General features: G+C 55.4%; 1 protein-coding gene across 1 annotated transcript in view; it reads left to right on the top strand.

The window, feature by feature from the left end:
* LOC140399683 (myosin-11-like) overlaps positions 1 to 21,359 on the top strand; it is a 138,204-nt gene that overhangs the window by 59,638 nt on the left and 57,207 nt on the right. Inside the window, exons 6-7 of the mRNA XM_072489227.1 lie at positions 9,563 to 9,736; positions 17,327 to 17,500. Of these exons, the coding sequence (XP_072345328.1) occupies positions 9,563 to 9,736; positions 17,327 to 17,500 (348 nt within the window). The remainder of the gene's footprint in view (positions 1 to 9,562; positions 9,737 to 17,326; positions 17,501 to 21,359) is intronic.

Here is a 21,359-nt window from a genome sequence, read left to right as displayed (position 1 = left end):
GGAGATTAAAGGGTGCGGGGAGTGAGGGGGAGAGTGGGATTAGACTGGGTGGGATATTAAAGGGTGCGGGGAGTGAGGGGGAGGGTGGGATTAGACTGGGTGGGATATTAAAGGGTGCGGGGAGTGAGGAGAGAGTGGGATTAGACTGGGTGGGATATTAAAGGGTGCGGGGAGTGAGGGGAGAGTGGGATTAGACTGGGTGGGATAGTAAAGGGTGCGGGGAGTGAGGGGAGAGTTGGATTAGACTGGGTGGGATATTAAAGGGTGTGGGGAGTGAGGGGGGAGTGGGATTAGACTGGGTGGGATATTAAAGGGTGCGGGGAGTGAGGGGAGAGTGGAATTAGACTGGGTGGGATATTAAAGGGTGCGGGGAGTGAGGGGAGAGTGGGATTAGACTGGGTGGGATATTAAAGGGTGCGGGGAGTGAGGGGGAGAGTGGGATTAGACTGGGTGGGATATTAAAGGGTGCGGGGAGTGAGGGGGAGAGTGGGATTAGACTGGGTGGGATATTAAAGGGTGTGGGGAGTGAGGGGGAGAGTGGGATTAGACTGGGTGGGATATTAAAGGGTGTGGGGAGTGAGGGGAGAGTGGGATTAGACTGGGTGGGATATTAAAGGGTGTGGGGAGTGAAGGGAGAGTGGGATTAGACTGGGTGGGATATTAAAGGGTGCGGGGAGTGAGAGGAGAGTGGGATTAGACTGGGTCTGATATTAAAGGGTGCGGGGAGTGAGGGGAGAGTGGGATTAGACTGGGTGGGATATTAAAGGGTGCGGGGAGTGAGGGGGAGAGTGGGATTAGACTGGGTGGGATATTAAAGGGTGTGGGGAGTGAAGGGAGAGTGGGATTAGACTGGGTGGGATATTAAAGTGTGTGGGGAGTGAGGGGGAGAGTGGGATTAGACTGGGTGGGATATTAAAGTGTGTGGGGAGTGAGGGGGAGAGTGGGATTGGACTGGGTGGGATATTAAAGGGTGTGGGGAGTGAGGGGAGAGTGGGATTAGACTGGGTGGGATATTAAAGGGTGTGGGGAGTGAGGGGAGAGTGGGATTAGACTGGGTGGGATATTAAAGGGTGCGGGGACTGATGGGGAGAGTGGGATTAGACTGGGTGGGATATTAAAGGGTGTGGGGAGTGAGGGGGAGAGTGGGATTAGACTGGGTGGGATATTAAAGGGTGCGGGGAGTGAGGGGGAGAGTGGGATTAGACTGGGTGGGATATTAAAGGGTGCGGGGAGTGAGGGGAGAGTGGGATTAGACTGGGTGGGATATTAAAGGGTGTGGGGAGTGAGGGGGAGAGTGGGATTAGACTGGGTGGGATATTAAAGTGTGTGGGGAGTGAGGGGGAGAGTGGGATTAGACTGCGTGGGATATTAAAGGGTGTGTGGAGTGAGGGGGAGTGGGATTAGACTGGGTGGGATATTAAAGGGTGCGGGGAGTGAGAGGAGAGTGGGATTAGACTGGGTGGGATATTAAAGTTTGTGGGGAGTGAGGGGGAGACTGGGATTAGACTGGGTGGGACATTAAAGTGTGTGGGGAGTGAGGGGGAGACTGGGATTAGACTGGGTGGGATATTAAAGGGTGCGGGGAGTGAGGGGGAGAGTGGGATTAGACTGGGTGGGATATTAAAGGGTGCGGGGAGTGAGAGGAGAGTGGGATTAGACTGGGTGGGATATTAAAGGGTGTGGGGAGTGAGGGGGAGAGTGGGGTTAGACTGGGTGGGATATTAAAGGGTGCGGGGAGTGAGGGGAGAGTGGGATTAGACTGGGTGGGACATTAAAGGGTGCGGGGAGTGAGGGGGAGACTGGGATTAGACTGGGTGGGATATTAAAGGGTGCGGGGAGTGAGGGGAGAGTGGGATTAGACTGGGTGGGATATTAAAGGGTGCTGGGAGTGAGGGGGAGAGTGGGATTAGACTGGGTGGGATATTAAAGGGTGCGGGGAGTGAGGGGGAGAGTGGGATTAGACTGGGTGGGATATTAAAGGGTGCGGGGAGTGAGGGGGAGAGTGGGATTAGACTGGGTGGGATATTAAAGGGTGCGGGGAGTGAGGAGAGAGTGGGATTAGACTGGGTGGGATATTAAAGGGTGTGGGGAGTGAGGGGAGAGTGGGATTAGACTGGGTGGGATATTAAAGGGTGCGGGGAGTGAGGGGGAGAGTGGGATTAGACTGGGTGGGATATTAAAGGGTGCGGGTGGTGAGGGGAGAGTGGGATTAGACTGGGTGGGATATTAAAGGGTGGGGGGAGTGAGGGGGGAGTGGGATTAGACTGGGTGGGATATTAAAGGGTGCGGGGAGTGAGGGGGAGAGTGGGATTAGACTGGGTGGGATATTAAAGGGTGTGGGGAGTGAGGGGGAGAGTGGGATTAGACTGGGTGGGATATTAAAGGGTGCGGGGAGTGAGGGGAGAGTGGGATTAGACTGGGTGGGATATTAAAGGGTGTGGGGAGTGAAGGGAGAATGGGATTCGACTGGGTGGGATATTAAAGGGTGCGGGGAGTGAGGGGGAGAGTGGGATTAGACTGGGTGGGATATTAAAGGGTGCGGGGAGTGAGGGGGAGAGTGGGATTAGACTGGGTGGGATATTAAAGGGTGCGGCGAGTGAGGGGAGAGTGGGATTAGACTGGGTGGGATATTAAAGGGTGCGGGGAGTGAGGGGGAGAGTGGGATAAGACTGGGTGGGATATTAAAGGGTGTGGGGATTGAGTGGGAGAGTGGGATTAGAGTGGGTGGGATATTAAAGGGTGTGGGGAGTGAAGGGAGAATGGGATTCGACTGGGTGGGATATTAAAGGGTGTGGGGAGTGAGGGGAGAGTGGGATTAGACTGGGTGGGATATTAAAGGGTGCGGGGAGAGTGGGATTAGACTGGGTGGGATATTAAAGGGTGTGGGGAGTGAGGGGAGAGTGGGATTAGACTGGGTGGGATATTAAAGTGTGTGGGGAGTGAGGGGAGAGTGGGATTAGACTGGGTGGGGTATTAAAGGGTGTGGGGAGTGAGGGGAGAGTGGGATTAGACTGGGTGGGATATTAAAGGGTGCGGGGAGTGAGGGGGAGAGTGGGATTAGACTGGGTGGGATATTAAAGGGTGCGGGGAGTGAGGGGGGAGAGTGGGATTAGACTGGGTGGGATATTAAAGGGTGCGGGGAGTGAGGGGAGAGTGGGATTAGACTGAGTGGGATATTAAAGGGTGCGGGGAGTGAGGGGAGAGTGGGATTCGACTGGGTGGGATATTAAAGGGTGTGGGGAGTGAGGGGGAGAGTGGGATTAGACTGGGTGGGATATTAAAGGGAGGGGGAGAGTGGGATTAGACTGGGTGGGATATTAAAGGGTGCGGGGAGTGAGGGGGAGACTGGGATTAAACTGGGTGGGATATTAAAGGGTGTGGGGAGTGAGGGGAGAGTGGGATTAGACTGGGTGGGATATTAAAGGATGCGGGGAGTGAGGGGGAGAGTGGGATTAGACTGGGTGGGATATTAAAGGGTGTGGGGAGTGAGGGGGAGAGTGGGATTAGACTGGGTGGGATATTAAAGGGTGCGGGGAGTGAGGGGAGAGTGGGATTAGACTGGGTGGGATATTAAAGGGTGTGGGGAGTGAGGGGGAGAGTGGGATTAGACTGGGTGGGATATTAAAGGGTGCGGGGAGTGAGGGGAGAGTGGGATTAGACTGGGTGGGATATTAAAGGGTGTGGGGAGTGAGGGGAGAGTGGGATTAAACTGGGTGGGATATTAAAGGGTGTGGGGAGTGAGGGGGAGAGTGGGATTAGACTGGGTGGGATATTAAAGGGTGCGGGGAGTGAGGCGAGAGTGGGATTAGACTGGGTGGGATATTAAAGGGTGTGGGGAGTGAGGGGGAGAGTGGGATTAAACTGGGTGGGATATTAAAGGGTGCGGGGAGTGAGGGGGAGAGTGGGATTTGACTGGGTGGGATATTAAAGGGTGCGGGGAGTGAGGGGAGAGTGGGATTAGACTGGGTGGGATATTAAAGGGTGTGGGGGGTGAGGGGGAGAGTGGGATTAGACTGGGTGGGATATTAAAGGGTGCGGGGAGTGAGGGGAGAGTGGGATTAGACTGGGTGGGATATTAAAGTGTGCGGGGAGTGAGGGGAGAAGGGGATTAGACTGGGTGGGATATTAAAGGGTGCGGGGAGTGAGGGGGAGAGTGGGATTAGACTGGGTGGGATATTAAAGGGTGAAGGGAGAGTGGGATTAGGCTGGGTGGGATATTAAAGAGTGAGGGGGAGAGTGGGATTAGACTGGGTGGGATATTAAAGGGTGTGGGGAGTGATGGGGAGAGTGGGATTAGACTGGGTGGGATATTAAAGGGTGCGGGGAGTGAGGGGGAGAGTGGGATTAGACTGGGTGGGATATTAAAGGGTGCGGGGAGTGAGGGGAGAGTGGGATTAGACTGGGTGGGATATTAAAGGGTGTGGGGAGTGAGGGCAGAGTGGGATTAGACTGGGTGGGATATTAAAGGGTGCGGGGAGTGAGGGGAGAGTGGGATTAGACTGGGTGGGATATTAAAGGGTGAGGGGAGAAGGGGATTAGACTGGGTGGGATATTAAAGGGTGCGGGGAGTGAGGGGGAGAGTGGGATTAGACTGGGTGGGATATTAAAGGGTGCGGGGAGTGAGGGGGAGAGTGAGATTAGACTGGGTGGGATATTAAAGGGTGCGGGGAGAGGGGGATTAGACAGGGTGGGATATTAAAGGGTGTGGGGAGTGAGGGGGAGAGTGGGATTAGATCTGGTGTGATATTAAAGGGTGCGGGGAGTGAGAGGGAGAGTGGGATTAGACTGGGTGGGATATTAAGGGGTGCGGGGAGTGAGGGGGAGAGTGGGATTATACTGGGTGGGATATTAAAGGGTGCGGGGAGTGAGGGGGAGAGTGGGATTAGACTGGGTGGGATATTAAAGGGTGCGGGGAGTGAGGGGAGAGTGGGATTAGACTGGGTGGGATATTAAAGGGTGCGGGGAGAGTGGGATTCGACTGTGTGGGATATTTAAGGGTGTGGGGAGTGAGGGGGAGAGTGGGATTTGACTCGGTGGGATATTAAAGGGTGCGGGGAGTGAGGGGGAGAGTGGGATTAGACTGGGTGGGATATTAAAGGGTGCGGGGAGTGAGGGGGAGAGTGAGATTAGACTGGGTGGGATATTAAAGGGTGCGGGGAGTGAGGGGAGAGTGGGATTAGACTGGGTGGGATATTAAAGGGTGCGGGGAGTGAGGAGGAGAGTGGGATTAGACTGGGTGGGATATTAAAGGGTGCGGGGAGTGAGGGGGAGAGTGGGATAAGACTGTGTGGGATATTAAAGGGTGCGGGGAGTGAGGGGAGAGTGGGATTAGACTGGGTGGGATATTAAAGGGTGCGGGGAGTGAGGGGAGTGTGGGATTAGACTGGGTGGGATATTAAAGGGTGTGGGGAGTGAGGGGAGAGTGGGATTAGACTGGGTGGGATATTAAAGGGTGCGGGGAGTGAGGGGGAGAGTGGGATTAGACTGGGTGGGATATTAAAGGGTGCGGGGAGTGAGGGGAGAGTGGGATTAGACTGGGCGGGATATTAAAGGGTGCGGGGAGTGAGGGGAGAGTGGGATTGGACTGGGTGGGATATTAAAGGGTGCGGGGAGTGAGGGGGAGAGTGGGATTATACTGGGTGGGATATTAAAGGGTGCGGGGAGTGAGGGGAGAGTGGGATTAGACTGGGTGGGATATTAAAGGGTGTGGGGAGTGAGGGGGAGAGTGGGATTAGACTGGGTGGGGTATTAAAGGGTGTGGGGAGTGAGGGGGAGAGTGAGATTAGACTGGGTGGGATATTAAAGGGTGCGGGGAGTGAGGGGGAGAGTGGGATTAGACTGGGTGGGGTATTAAAGGGTGTGGGGAGTGAGGGGGAGAGTGGGATTATACTGGGTGGGATATTAAAGGGTGTGGGGAGTGAGGGGAGAGTGGGATTGGACTGGGTGGGATATTAAAGGGTGAGGGGAGAGTGGGATTAGACTGGGTGGGATATTAAAGGGTGTGGGGAGTGAGGGGGAGAGTGAGATTAGACTGGGTGGGATATTAAAGGGTGCGGGGAGTGAGGGGGAGAGTGGGATTAGACTGGGTGGGATATTAAAGGGTATGGGGAGTGAGGGGGAGAGTGGGATTGGACTGGGTGGGATATTAAAGGGTACGGGGAGTGAGGGGGAGAGTGGGATTAGACTGGGTGGGATATTAAAGGGTGTGGGGAGTGAGGGGAGAGTGGGATTAGACTGGGTGGGATATTAAAGGGTGCGGGAAGTGAGGGGGAGAGTGGGATTAGACTGGGTGGGATATTAAAGGGTGCGGGAAGTGAGGGGAGAGTGGGATTAGATTGAGTGGGATATTAAAGTGTGCGGGGAGTGAGGGGGAGAGCGGGATTAGACTGGGTGGGATATTAAAGGGTGCGGGGAGTGAGGGGAGAGTGGGATTAGACTGGGTGGGATATTAAAGGGTGCGGGGAGTGAGGGGGAGAGTGGGATTAGACTGGGTGGGATATTAAAGGGTGCGGGGAGTGAGGGGAGAGTGGGATTAGACTGGGTGGGATATTAAAGGGTGCGGGGAGTGAGGGGGAGAGTGGGATTATACTGGGTGGGATATTAAAGGGTGCGGGGAGTGAGGGGAGAGTGGGATTAGACTGGGTGGGATATGAAAGGGTGCGGGGAGTGTGGGATTAGACTGGGTGGGATATTAACGGGTGCGGGGAGTGAGGGGGAGAGTGGGATTAGACTGGGTGGAATATTAAAGGGTGCGGGGAGTGAGGGGGAGAGTGGGATTAGACTGGGTGGGATATTAAAGGGTGCGGGGAGTGAGGGGGAGAGAGGGATTAGACTGGGTGGGATATTAAAGGGTGCGGGGAGTGAGGGGGGAGTGGGATTAGACAGGGTGGGATATTAAAGGGTGTGGGGAGTGACGGGGAGAGTGGGATTAGACTGGGTGGGATATTAAAGGGTGCGGGGAGTGAGGGGAGAGTGGGATTAGACTGGGTGGGATATTAAAGGGTGCGGGGAGTGAGGGGAGAGTGGGATTAGACTGGGTGGGATATTAAAGGGTGCGGGGAGTGAGGGGAGAGTGGGATTAGACTGGGTGGGATATTAAAGGGTGTGGGGAGTGACGGGGAGAGTGTGATTAGACTGGGTGGGATATTAAAGGGTGCGGGGAGTGAGGGGAGAGTGGGATTAGACTGGGTGGGATATTAAGGGTGCGGGGAGTGAGAAGAGAGTGGGATTAGACTGGGTGGGATATTAAAGGGTGCGGGGAGTGAGGGGGAGAGTGGGATTAGACTGGGTGCGATATTAAAGGTTGCGGGGAGTGAGGGGAGAGTGGGATTAGACTGGGTGGGATATTAAAGGGTGCGGGGAGTGAGGGGGAGAGTGGGATTAGACTGGGTGGGATATTAAAGGGTGCGGGGAGTGAGGGGAGAGTGGGATTAGACTGGGTGGGATATTAAAGTGTGTGAGGAGTGAGGGGGAGAGTGTGATTAGACTGGGTGGGATATTAAAGGGTGTGGGGAGTGAGAGGGAGAGTGGGATTAGACTGGGTGGGATATTAAAGGGTGCGGGGAGTGAGGGGAGAGTGGGATTAGACTGGGTGGGATATTAAAGGGTGCGGGGAGTGAGGGGAGAGTGGGATTAGACTGGGTGCGATATTAAAGGGTGCGGGGAGTGAGGGGAGAGTGGGATTAGACTGGGTGGGATATTAAAGGGTGCGGGGAGTGAGGGCAGAGTGGGATTAGACTGGGTGGGATATTAAAGGGTGCGGGGAGTGAGGGCAGAGTGGGATTAGACTGGGTGGGATATTAAAGGGTGCGGGGAGTGAGGGGAGAGTGGGATTAGACTGGGTGGGATATTAAAGGGTGCGGGGAGTGAGGGCAGAGTGGGATTAGACTGGGTGGGATATTAAAGGGTGCGGGGAGTGAGGGGAGAGTGGGATTAGACTGGGTGGGATATTAAAGGGTGCGGGGAGTGAGGGGGAGAGTGGGATTAGACTGGGTGGGATATTAAAGGGTGCGGGGAGTGAGGGGAGAGTGGGATTAGACTGGGTGCGATATTAAAGGGTGCAGAGGCTGTTTTGTGGATGTTCAGAAATTCATTGAGTTGATGTCCCCCCTCTCTCTCTCTCTCTCTGTCACTCTCTGCTCTCACTTTCGCTGTCTCTCTTTCTCTTTCTTTCCCTCCCTGTCTCTCTCCATCTCTGCTCTCCATCTCTGCTCTTTCACTCTCTTTCCTTCTCACTCACTCTCTTCACCCCCCTCTCTCTCTCTGCACTCTCTCTCTGGCTCTCTCTGCTTTCTCTCTCTCTGCTCTCCCTCTCTCTCTGGCTCTCTCTGCTTTCTCTCTCTCTCTCTCTCTCTGCTCTCTCTCTCTCTCTCTCTCTGGCTCTCTCTGCTTTCTCTCTCTCTCTCTCTCTCTGCGCTCTCTCTCTCTCTCTCCCTCTCTCTGCGCTCTTTCTCTCTCTCTGCACTCTCACTCTGCGCTCTCTCACTCTGCGCTCTCTCACTCTGCGCTCTCTCACTCTGCGCTCTCTCTCTCTGCGCTCTCTCTCTCTGCGCTCTCTCTCTCTGCGCTCTCTCTCTCTGCGCTCTCTCTCTCTGCGCTCTCTCTCTCTGCGCTCTCTCTCTCTGCGCTCACTCTCTCTGCGCTCTCTCTCTCTGCGCTCTCTCTCTCTGCGCTCTCTCTCTCTGCGCTCTCTCGCTGCGCTCTCTCTGCGCTCTCTCTCTCTGCGCTCTCTCTCTCTGCGCTCACTCTCTCTGCGCTCTCTCTCTCTGCGCTCACTCTCTCTGCGCTCTCTCTCTCTGCGCTCTCTCTGCGCTCTCTCTCTCTGCGCTCTCTCTCTCTCTGCGCTCACTCTCTCTGCGCTCACTCTCTCTGCGCTCACTCTCTCTGCGCTCTCTCTCTGCGCTCTCTCTCTGCGCTCACTCTCTGCGCTCACTCTCTCTGCGCTCTCTCTCTCTGCGCTCCCTCTCTCTGCGCTCCCTCTCTCTGCGCTCTCTCTCTCTCTGCGCTCTCTCGCTGCGCTCTCTCTCTGCGCTCACTCTCTCTGCGTTCTCTCTCTCTCTCTGCGCTCTCTCGCTGCGCTCTCTCTCTCCGCTCTCTCTCTCTGCGCTCTCTCTCTCTGCGCTCTCTCTCGCTGCGCTCTCTCTCTGCGCTCTCTCTCTCTGCGCTCTCTCTCTCTGCGCTCTCTCTCTGCGCTCTCTCTCTGCGCTCACTCTCTGCGCTCGCTCTCTCTGCGCTCACTCTCTCTGCGCTCTCTCTCTCTGCGCTCTCTCTGCGCTCTCTCTCTCTGCGCTCTCTCTCTGCGCTCCCTCTCTCTCGCTGCGCTCTCTCTTGCTGTGCTCTCTCTCTGCGCTCTCTCTCGCTGCGCTCTCTCTCGCTGCGCTCCCTCTCTCTGCGCTCTCTCTCTCTGCGCTCTCTCTCTCTGCGCTCTCTCTCTCTGCGCTCCCTCTCTCTGCGCACTCTCTTTGCGATCTCTCTAACCCTCTCTTTTTGTTCTCTCTGCGCTCACTCTCTCTCTCTCTCTGCGTGCTCTGTTTCTGCTCTCTCGCCTCTCGCCGTTTCGCAGTTGAACTCCTTTGAGCAACTGTGCATCAACTACACCAACGAGAAACTCCAGCAGCTGTTCAACCACACCATGTTCGTGCTGGAGCAGGAGGAGTACCAGAGGGAAGGCATCGAGTGGAACTTCATCGACTTCGGTCTTGACCTTCAACCCTGCATCGACCTCATCGAGCGACCTGTGAGTAGTCGTGCGTCTGCTGCCCCTCCAGGGGGTAGATGTGGTGGGTTTGGAGGCCGCTCTCTGAGGAGCGAGTGGACTGCGGAGCGCCTTGTTGACGGCGCGCACGCCTGCCGCTGTGCGTCGGGGGGGGGGGGGGGGGGTGGAGGGAGCGGGTGTCGAGGGCGGGGCGGGCGGGGGGCGGGTGTGGGGGTCTCAGCCTCTCGATCGTGCGGGACGGGGGCTCGTCCGGGATGGTGTCGAGCTTCCCGAGCGTCGTCGGGAGCCGCTGCGAGTGGAGACTCTCCGTAACACGCCTGACTGGTGTCCGTATGGGTGGCGGACAGGCTTTGGGGGGTGGGTGGGTGGGGGGTCAGGGGGGGGGGTCAGGAGGTGAGTTACTCTCTGCAGGGGTTCCCGGCCTCTGACCTGCTCTGGTCGCCGCAGGATTTATACGGCCGGCTCCAGCTCAGTTTCTCATCGATGGTAACCCCCAGGGATGCGGGGGATTCGTGGGGGATTGAGGGTGGTTGCCATTGTACGGGTACATCGTCTCTCGTCGCAGGTGGCACCCGTGTGTGTGGGGGCGAAAGCAACTTCGCCACTTGCCAGCCCCGGGCCCGGACGTGGTCCGGGTCTTGCCGCGTTTGGACGCGGACGGCCTCGTCACCCGAGGAGCCGCGCGCTGCCGCCGAGCGTCGGTCCGTCCGCGAGCATTCCCGACCCCACGACGGAGAAGCGGTCATCGATGAAGCAGCTGATGGCTGGGGGCCTAGGACACGGCCCCCCAGGGATGTCCCCGGAGCGGAGATGATTGGCCTCCGACCACCACGACCCTCTTCCTTGGAAATGTACCGTGGCGCTCACCTGACCTGCAACTGTTTGTCATTTTGTTTCCGATGAGCGTTTGGGGCCCTCCCCTTCTGGTATTGTTCAACCGAGTTCCTGGATGCTCGTGATCAAGAAAAAAAGCAAAATGGCGGCGCCCCGCGGGACAGAGAGGAGATGAAAGAGTTCATCAAGCGCTGCTTCGAGGAGCTGCGCAAGGAGACGGTGGCGAGGGAAGCCGGAGGCAGACGAGCCGCGATGGCGGTGAGATCTCGCCGGCGTACGGACAGGGAGGGGGGCGTCCTGAAATGGGCCAAGAGGGAGCGGAGTAGCAAGTGGGACAACGCGGAGATCAGAAGCTACCCGGACTGGAGCGCGGAGGTCGCTACGCGGGGAGCGGGGGGTTTCAACCGGGCCATGGCGGTGCTGCTCCAACCGGGAAAGGGGTGAGATTTGGAAACGCCGCAGCCAGCGCGACTGTGGGTCGCACGTAACGGCCAGCGCCGCTGCTTCGAGACGCCCGGAGAGGCGTGGGCCTTTGTACTCGCTGAACAGCTGGACTCTAATTGAGGGTTTGTGTCGGGGGGGGGGGGGGGGGGGGGGGTCTGAGGGGCGAAGGATGACGGGTGTTGCCCATAGGGGAGGGGGGGGGTCAACCAGGCGCTGGAAAGGATGGTACGGGCTGGGGGAGAGGGACAAGGCCGCGACAGGATCTGCGCCATGGGGGGGGGGCTTTGGAAAGCGCGGGGATATTTTCCCGCGGGCCGCAAGGAAGGCGGGAAGGGGGAACGAAGGAATGTACATTGATTGGGAGATTCCCACACGGCGGGTGGGGGGGGGGGGGGGGGGGGGGGGTCAGAGGGATGGCGGGGGGAAGTCGGGGTCAGCAGGTGTCAGCTGACTTACGGGAGGGATATGGGGGGGGGGGGGGGGAGCAAAAAAGCTAGACGGGGATCTAGCGGGGGGGGGGGGAGGGGGGAAGGGGGGGGCGGGGAGGGGGAAAGGCCAAGGGTACTTTATTTACACACAATTAATCACGCAACACAAACACTACTAGTTAAACTACACCTAACAACTATGTCAACCTGTACTTAACGTCAGACGCCGGCTCAGGACAGAGGGTGGTTTTTTTATCCTTGGGGGAAATGTCTAGGATTGGATCATAGAACATCACAGCGCAGTCCCAGGCCGCCATTCGGCCCCTCGATGTTGCGCCGACCCTGTGAAACCGCTCTAAAGCCCATCTACACTATTCCCTTATCGTCCACATGTCTATCCAATGACCATCTGAATGCCCTTAGGGTTAGGGTTAGGGTCTGAACATAGAACATTACAGCGCAGTAACAGGCCCTTCGGCCCTCGATGTTGCGCCGACCTGTGAAACCACTCTAAAGCCCATCTACACTATTCCCTTATCGTCCACATGTCTATCCAATGACCATCTGAATGCCCTTAGGGTTAGGGTTAGGGTTAGAACATAGAACATTACAGCGCAGTACAGGCCCTTCGGCCCTCGATGTTGCGCCGACCTGTGAAACCACTCTAAAGCCCATCTACACTCTTCCCTTATCGTCCATATGTCTATCCAATGACCATCTGAATGCCCTTAGGGTTAGGGTTAGGGTTAGAACATAGAACATTACAGCGCAGTACAGGCCCCTTCGGCCCTCGATGTTGCGCCGACCTGTGAAACCACTCTAAAGCCCATCTACACTATTCCCTTATCGTCCACATGTCTATCCAATAACCATCTGAATGCCCTTAGGGTTAGGGTTAGGGTTAGAACATAGAACATTACAGCGCAGTACAGGTCCTTCAGTCTCGATGTTGCGCCGACCTGTGAAACCACTCTAAAGCCCATCTACACTATTCCCTTGTCGTCCATATGTCTATCCAATGACCATTTAAATGCCCTTAGTGTTGGCGAAGTCCACTACTGTTGCAGGCAGGGCATTCCACACCCTTACTACTCTCTGAGTAAAGACCCTACCTCTGACATCTGTCTTATATCTATCCTCCCCTCAATGTAAAGCGATGTCCCCTCGTGCTAGACATCACCATCCGAGGAAAAAGGCTCTCACTGTCCACCCTATCCAATCCTCTGATCACCTTGTATGCCTCAATTAAGTCACCTCTTAACCTTCTTCTCTCTAACGAAAACAGCCTCAAGTCCCTCAGCCTTTCCTCATAAGATCTTCCCTCCATACCAGGCAACATTCTGGTAAATCTCCTCTGCACCCTTTCCAAAGCTTCCACGTCCTTCCTATAATGCCGGCGACCAGAATTGCACGCAATTCTCCAAATGCGGCCGCACCAGAGTTTTGTACAGCTGCAACATGACCTCATGGCTCCGAAACTCAATCCCACTACCAATAAAAGCTAACACACCGTACGCCTTCTTAACAACCGTCTCAACCTGGGTGGCAACTTTCAGGGATCTCTGTACATGGACACCCAGATCTCTCTGCTCATCCACACTGCCAAGAATCTTACCATTAGCCCAGTACTCTGTCTTCCTGCTATTCCTTCCAAAATGAATCACCTCACACTTTTCTGCGTTAAACTGCATTTGCCACCTCTCAGCCCAGCTCTGCAGCTTATCTATGTCCCTCTGTAACTTGTAACATCCTTCCGCACTGTCCACAACTCCACCGACTTTAGTGTCATCTGCAAATTTACTCTGGACTTGTATCGGTCGCTCGAGTATCAATCCTTTGTCTGACGGGGATGGGCCCATTAAAATGCTAACCGGCCGTGGGATTTCGATACCGTCTGGGTTCCTCGCTCACAAATATACATCCAGGCTCTGAGCCTGCCTGAACCTCGCATTGTCCACTTTTCCCATTATGCTTTGCGACCGGCCATGTCTCTTGTTGTAAGTGGCCGTCCCAGATGGCTACAAAACACACTCGTGTGAGACAGTACCTTCACGAAATGGGGGGGCGTTGACGAAATGGGGAGGGGGTGTTGACGAAATGGGGGGGGGGGGTGTTGACGAAATGGGGGGGGTGTTGACGAAATGGGGGGGTGTTGACGAAATGGGGGGGTGTTTGACGAAATGGGGGGGGTGTTGACAAAATGGGGGGGGGTGTTGACGAAATGGGGGGGGTGTTGACGAAATGGGGAGGGGGTCTTGATGAAATGGGGGGGGGTGTTGATGAAATGGGGGGGGGGTGTTGACGAAATGGGGGGGTTGACAAAATGGGGGTGTTGACGAAATGGGGGGGGTGTTGACGAAATGGTGGGGTGTTGACGAAATGGAGGGGGTGTTGACAAAATGGAGGGGGTGTTGACGAAATGGGGGGGTTGTTGACGAAAATGGGGGGGGGTGTTGACGAAATGGGGAGGGGGTGTTGACGAAATGGGGGGGGTGTTGACGAAATGGGGGGGGTGTTGACGAAATGGGGGGGGTGTTGACTAAATGGGGGGGGTGTTTGACGAATTGGGGGGGGGTGTTGACGAATGGGGGGGGTGTTGATGAAATGGGGAGGGGGTGTTGACGAAATGGGGGGGTGTTGACGAAATGGGGTGGGGGTGTTGACGAAATGGGGGGGTGTTGACGAAATGGGGGGGTTGTTGACGAAATTGGGGGGTGTTTGACGAAATGGGGTGGGGGTGTTGACGAAATTGGGGGGGGGTGTTGACGAAATGGGTGGGGGTGTTGACGAAATGTGGGGGTGGTGTTGACGAAATGGGGGGGGTGTTGACGAAATGGGGGGTGTTGACGAAATGGGGAGGAGTTGACGAAATGGGGTGGGGGTGTTGACGAAATGGGGGGGTGTTGACGAAGTGGGGGGTGTGTTGACGAAATGGAGGGGGTGTTGACGAAATGGGGGGGTGTTGACGAAATGGGGGGGGTGTTGACGAAATGGGGGGTGTGTTGACGAAATGGGGGGGGGTTGACGAAATGGGGTGGGGGTGTTGACGAAATGGGGGGGGGGTGTTGACGAAATGGAGGGGGTGTTGACGAAATTGGGGGGGTGTTGACGAAATGGGGGGGGTGTTGACGAAATGGGTGGGTGTTGACGAAATGGGGGGGGTGTTGACGAAATGGGGGGGTGTGTTGACGAAATGCGGGGGGTTGACAAAATGGGGGGGGTGTTGACGAAATGGGGAGGGGGTGTTGACGAAATTGGGGGGGGTGTTGACGAAATGGGTGGGGGGTGTTGACGAAATGTGGGGGGGGTGTTGACGAAATGGGGGGTGTTGACAAAATGTGGGGGGGGGTGTTGACGAAATGGGGGGGGGTGTTGACGAAATGGGGGGGTGTTGACGAAATGGGGGGGGGGGTGTTGACGAAATGGGGGTGTGTGTTGACGAAATGGGGGGGGTTGACGAAATGGGGGGGGTTGACAAAATGGGCGGTGTTGACGAAATGGGGGGGGGGTGTTGACGAAATGGGGAGGGGGGGTGTTGACGAAATGGGGGGGTGTTGACGAAATGGGGTGGGGTGTTGACAAAATGGGGGTGGGGGTGTTGACGAAATAGGGTGTTGACGAAATGTGGGGGGGTGTTGACGAAATGTGGGGGGGTGTTGACGAAATGGGGTGGGGGTGTTGACGAAATTGGGGGGTGGGGGGTGTTGACGAAATGGGTGGGGGGTGTTGACGAAATGTGGGGGTGGTGTTGACGAAATGTGGGGGGGGGTGTTGACGAAATGTGTGGGGGGGGGTGTTGACGAAATGGGGGGGGGGGTGTTGACGAAATGGGGGTCTGTCAGCTTTTTACTTTCGTTTTAGGCTGCTTGCTACAGGGTGTGTTTTCGTTTTGTTTTGAGAGCTGGCTGGCTTCAGACAAAGCGCGGATCTCTCTCTGCAAACGAAAGGCGAACTCCAGATCGTCTGGGTGACTTCAAAGTGCTGACTGCTCTCGGGTCGTGAATGTAACCTGACCTTGGTGTTAAAAAGGTTTTTTTTGTCTTATGGACGTTGCAATAAAAGATTAAGGTTACTTGTAGAGTACTGTATTCTCTATTGGTGTTGATCATTGTTAAGATGTTCAACAATAATTGAATAATTAAATAATTTTTAACTACAACAATAAATACCCCAAACAGCGACAGTAATTATGTATAACCCTTAATGAATTCCCCCCCTTAACTGTTCCAATTCAATAACAAAATCCAAGTAAAACCAGAAACCCCTTTTCCAAGGTGTGTCCCAGCACACGGTATTCTTACTTGCTATTGATACTCTGTTCATCTTTTCGAACGGCAGGTTTGATTTCCTCCCAGCGAGTGATTATCTCTAAGTTAACAAGCCGTCTACAAACGGCTTTTGAAATGAGAGACCCTTCATTTAACCCGCGCAGTTCAGAAGCAGTCCAAAAACCCAAAAGCGAAAGTAAAAACTCTCAGAGCCACAGCCCAGCTCCACCCCCGCACAATGACATCACTGAAGCCATGTGATAAGACCCAAAGCTTTCTTGAAGGGACGATCCCGTGACAGTATATCGCGCACACTTCTGGTCGCCACACTACCAGAAGGATGCGGAGGCTTCAGAGAGGGTGCAGAAGAGATTTACCAGGATGTTGCCTGGCATGGAGGGCATTAGCGAGGAGGAGAGGTTGAATAAACTCGTTTGTTCTCACTGGAACGACGGAGGTTGAGGGGCGACCTGATAGAGGTCTACAAAATTATGAGGGGCGTAGACAGAGTGGATCGTCAGAGGCTTTTCCCCGGGGTAGAGGGGGTCAATTACTAGGGGGCATAGGTTTAAGGTGCGAGGGGCAAGGTTTAGAGGAGATGTACGAGGCAAGTTTTTTTACACAGAGAGTAGTGGGGTGCCTGGAACTCGCTGCCGGAGGAGGCGGTGGAAGCAGGGACGATAGTGACATTTAAGGGGCATCTTGACAAATATATGAATAGGATGGGAATAGAGGGATACGGACCCAGGAAGTGTAGAAGATTGTAGTTTAGTCGGGCAGCATGGTCGGCACGGGCTTGGAGGGCCGAAGGGCCTGTTCCTGTGCTGTACATTTCTTTGTTCTTTGTTTGGGCTTTGACCCTGGCCGAACTCGAATTGCACGCCGCCCGACGGTGCTGGATTCAGTCGATCCCGTCCCTCGCCGATCGCACTTCGTCCTGGGACTGCGCGCTAATGCTCCTGTCATGCGAGAGTACCTGAAAGACACGGATGTTTAAGCAATGCACCTTTTAAGAAACAGCGATGTCGCAGAGTGGGCGGAGCGGAGGTCAGGTCAGCCATTTTGCAGTTTAGTTTTGCAGTTTGAAAAGAGCTTGGGAGTGGCTGTGTTTGCAGTGAGCTGGATCTCTGCCATAATGAAAATGAAATGAAAATCGCTGCTGGTCACAAGTAGGCTTCAACGAAGTTTCTGTGAAAAGCCCCTAGTCGCCACATTCCGGCGCCTGTTCGGGGAGGAAAGACCATCTCTGGATCATTTGGGCGATTTAAACTCATAATAGCAAAGCCTTTGACGTGATGTGATTCTGTTTTAAAGGGGTTCAGTCTCTTGGAAGTTTGAAGGAACATTTTGAGGAATTATGTTTTCCGAGTTATCTTTGAAGTAAGGGGTGTTAAGAGATCCAATGTTTATTGAAGAGGTTAAGTTGAGTTCGTGGAATAAACATTGTTTTGTGTTTAAAAACCCACGTGTCCATAATTGTAATCCCACGCCTGGGGAACAAGCCGTTGTGCTTCGAAAGCAACAATACGTTAAAGGGGGAGGTTGGTTGAACTCCATGATACATTTTGGGGTTCTGAAAACGCCTCGCCCACAACAATCCTCTCTCTCACTCCTCTCTCTCTCTCTCTCTCTCCCAGGCCAACACCCCCGGAATTCTGGCTCTCCTGGACGAGGAATGTTGGTTCCCGAAGGCGACGGACAAGACCTTTGTGGAGAAGCTCGTCCAGGAGCAGGGCAATCACCCCAAGTTGCAGAAGGTCCGGCACCTCAAAGACAAGGCGGACTTCTGCGTCATTCACTACGCTGGCAGGGTGAGTGGCAGAGGCAGGAGGGGAGGAGGGGGGGCGAGGGGGAGAGCTCTGGACTGTCAACGCGATGATGTTTCACATAATTCCTGTGTCATTCTCTCGGTCCTTCTCTCGGTCTCTCTCTCTCCCTCGCTCCCTCTTTCTCTTGCTCCCTCTTTCTCTCTCGCTCCCTCTTTCGCTCTCTCGCTCCCTCGTTCTCTCTCTCTCTCGCTCCCTCGTTCTCTCTCTCTCCCTCTTTCTCTCCCTCTCGCTCCCTCTTTCTCTCGCTCCCTCTCTCTCTCTCGCTCCCTCTTTCTCTCTCTCGCTCCCTCTCTCTCTCGCTCCCTCTCACTCTCGCTCCCTCTTTCTCTCGCTCCCTCTTTCTCTCTCTCGCTCCCTCTTGCTCCCCTCTCGCTCCCTCTTTCTCTCTCTCGCTCCCTCTTTCTCCCTCTCGCTCCCTCTTTCTCTCTCTCGCTCCCTCTTTCTCCCTCTCGCTCCCTCTTTCTCTCTCTCGCTCCCTCTTTCTCTCTCTCGCTCCCTCTTTCTCTCTCTCGCTCCCTCTTTCTCTCTCTCGCTCCCTCTTTCTCTCTCTCGCTCCCTCTTCTCTCTCTCGCTCCCTCTTTCTCTCTCTCGCTCCTCTTTTTCTCTCTCTCGCTCCCTCTTTCTCTCTCTCGCTCCCTCATTCTCTCGCTCGCTCCCTCTTTCTCCCTCTCGCTCCCTCTTTCTCTCGCTCCCTCTTTCTCTCCGCTCCCTCTTTCTCTCGCTCCCTCTTTCTCTCTCTCGCTCCCTCTTTCTCTCTCTCCCTCTTTCTCTCTCTCGCTCCCTCTTTCTCTCTCTCCCTCTTTCTCTCTCTCGCTCTCTCTCCCTCTCGCTCTCTCTCCCTCTCGCTCCCTCTTTCTCCCTCTCGCTCCCTCTTTCTCTCTCTCGCTCCCTCTTTCTCTCTCTCTTTCTCTCTCTCGCTCCCTCTTTCTCTCTCTCGCTGCCTCTTTCTCTCTCTCGCTCCTCTTTCTCTCTCTCACTCCCTCTTTCTCTCGCTCCCTCCCTCCCTCTCTCTCTCGCTCCCTCCCTCTCTCTCTCGCTCACTCTTTCTCTCGCTCCCTCTTTCTTTCGCTCCCTCTTTCTCTCGCTCCCTCTTTCTCTCTCTCGCTCCCTCTTTCTCTCTCTCGCTCCCTCTTTCTCTCGCTCCCTCTTCTCTCTCTCGCTCCCTCTCTCTCTTCGCTCCCTCTTTCTCTCTCTCGCTCCCTCTTTCTCTCTCTCGCTCCCTCTTTCTCTCTCTCGCTCCCTCTTTCTCTCTCTCGCTCCCTCTTTCTCTCGCTCCCTCTTTCTCCTCTCTCGCTCCTTCTTTCTCTCTCTCGCTCCCTCTCACTCTCTCGCTCCCTCTTTCTCTCGCTCCCTCTTTCTCTCTCTCGCTCCCTCTTTCTCTCTCTCGCTCCCTCTTTCTCTCTCTCGCTCCCTCTTTCTCTCTCTCGCTCTCCTCTTTCTCTCGCTCCCTCTTTCTCTCTCTCGCTCCCTCTTTCTCTCTCTCGCTCCCTCTTTCTCTCTCTCGCTCCCTCTTTCTCTCTCTCCGCTCCCTCTTTCTCTCGCTCCTTCTTTCTCTCTCTCGCTCCCTCTTTCTCTCTCTCGCTCCCTCTTGCTCCTCTCGCTCCCTCTTTCTCCCTCTCGCTCCCTCTTTCTCTCTCTCCCCTCCCTCTTTCTCTCTCTCGCTCCCTCTTTCTCTCTCTCGCTCCGCTCTTCTCTCTCTCGCTCCCTCTTTCTCTCTCTCGCTCCTCTTTCTCTCTCTCGCTCCCTCTTTCTCTCTCTCGCTCCCTCTTCTCTCTCTCGCTCCCTCTTTCTCTCGCTCGCTCCCTCTTCTCTCTCTCTCGCTCCCTCTTTCTCTCTCGCTCCTCCTCTTTCTCTCGCTCCCTCTTTCTCTCTCTCGCTCCCTCTTTCTCTCTCTCGCTCATCTTTCTCTCTCTCTCGCTCCCTCTTTCTCTCTCTCGCTCCCTCTTTCTCTCTCTCGCTCCCTCTTTCTCTCTCTCGCTCCCTCTTTCTCTCTCTCGCTCCCTCTTTCCTCTCTCGCTCCCTCTTTCTCTCTCTCGCTCCCTCTTTCTCTCTCTCGCTCCCCTCTTTCTCTCTCTCGCTCCCTCTTTCTCTCCTCGCTCCTCTTTCTCTCTCTCTCTCTCCTCGCTCCCTCTTCTCTCTCTCGCTCCTCTTCTCTCTCGCTCCCTCTTTCTCCTCTCGCTCCTCTTCTCTCTCGCTCCCTCTTTCTCTCTCTCGCTCCCTCTTTCTCTCTCTCGCTCCCTCTTTCTCTCTCTCTCCCTCTTCTCTCTCTCGCTCCCTCTTTCTCTCTCTCGCTCCCTCTTTCTCTCTCTCGCTCCCTCTTTCTCTCTCTCGCTCCCTCTCTCTCTCGCTCCCTCTTTCTCTCTCCTCTCTCTCGCTCCCTCTTTCTCTCTCTCGCTCCCTCTTTCTCTTCTCGCTCCCTCTTCTCTCTCTCGCTCCCTCTTTCTCTCTCTCGCTCCTCTTTCTCTCTCTCGCTCCCTCTTTCTCTCTCTCGCTCCCTCTTTCTCTCTCTCGCTCCCTCTTTCTCTCTCTCGCTCCCTCTTTTCTCTCTCGCTCCCTCTTTCTCTCTCTCGCTCCCTCTTTCTCTCTCTCGCTCCTCTCTCTCTCTCGCTCCCTCTTTCTCTCTCTCGCTCCCTCTCTCTCTCGCTCCCTCTCTCTCTCTCTCGCTCCCTCCTCTTCCCTCTCTCTCGCTCCCTTCTTTCTCTCTCTCGCTCCTCTTCATCTCTCGCTCCCCTCCCTCTCCGCTCTCCCTCCCTCTCTCTTTCTCGCTCCCCCTCCCCTCTCTCTGCTCCCTCTCTCTCGCTCCCTCTCTCTCCTCGCTCCCTCTTCTCTCTCTCGCTCCCTCTTTCTCTACTCGCTCCCTCTTTCTCTCTCTCGCTCCCTCTTTCTCTCTCTCGCTCCTCTTTCTCTCTCTCGCTCCCCTCTTCCTCTCTCGCTCCCGCTTTCTCTCTCTCGCTCCCCACCCTCTCTCTCTCTCCCTCCCTCTCTCTCTCGCTCCCTCTCTCTCTCGCTCCCTCTTTCTCTCGCCTCTCTCTCCCTCTTTCTCTCTCTCGCTCCCTCTTTCTCTCGCTCCCTCTTTCCTTTCTCTTGCTCCCTCTTTCTCTCTCTCGCTCCCTCGCTCTCTCTCTCTCTCGCTCCTCTCTTCTCTTTCTCTCTCTCTCGCTCCCTCTTTCTCTCTCTCGCTCCTCTCTCTCTCGCTCCCTCTTTCTCTCGCTCCCTCTTTCTCTCTCGCTCCCTCTTTCTCTCTCTCGCTCCCTCTTCTCTCTCTCGCTCCTCTTCTCTCTCTCGCTCCCTCTTTCTCTCTCTCGCTCCCTCTTTCCTCTCGCTCCCTCTTTCTCTCTCTCGCTCCCTCTTTCTCTCTCTCGCCTCCCTCTTTCTCTCTCTCGCTCCCTCTTTCCTCTCGCTCGCTCCCTCTTTCTCTCGCTCCTCTCTCTCTCTCGCTCCCTCTTTCTCCTCTCTGCTCCTCTTTCTCTCTCTCGCTCCCTCGCTCTTCTCTCTCTCGCTCCCTCTTTCTCTCTCTCGCTCCCTCTTTCTCTCTCTCGCTCCCTCTTTCTCTCTCTCGCTCCCTCTTTCTCTCTCTCGCTCCCTCTTTCTCTCTCTCACTCCTCTCTTCTCTCTCTCGCTCCCTCCCTCTCTCTCTCTCTCCCTCCCTCTCTCTCTCGCTCCCTCTCTCTCTCGCTCCCTCTTTCTCTTCGCTCCCTCTTCTCTTCTCTCTCGCTCCTCTCTCTGCTCTCTCTCTCGCTCCCTCTTTCTCTCTCTCGCTCCCTCTCTCTCTCTCTCTCTCTGCTCTCTCGTCTCTTCTCTCGCTCCCTCATTCTCTCTCTCGCTCCCTCTTGCTCTCTCT

The sequence above is a fragment of the Scyliorhinus torazame genome, chromosome 23 (genome assembly GCF_047496885.1).
Source record: "Scyliorhinus torazame isolate Kashiwa2021f chromosome 23, sScyTor2.1, whole genome shotgun sequence".
Taxonomy (NCBI): Eukaryota; Metazoa; Chordata; class Chondrichthyes; order Carcharhiniformes; family Scyliorhinidae; genus Scyliorhinus; species Scyliorhinus torazame.
The sequence above is the reverse complement of the archived record's forward strand: the minus strand, read 5'-3'. Positions and strand labels throughout refer to the sequence as shown.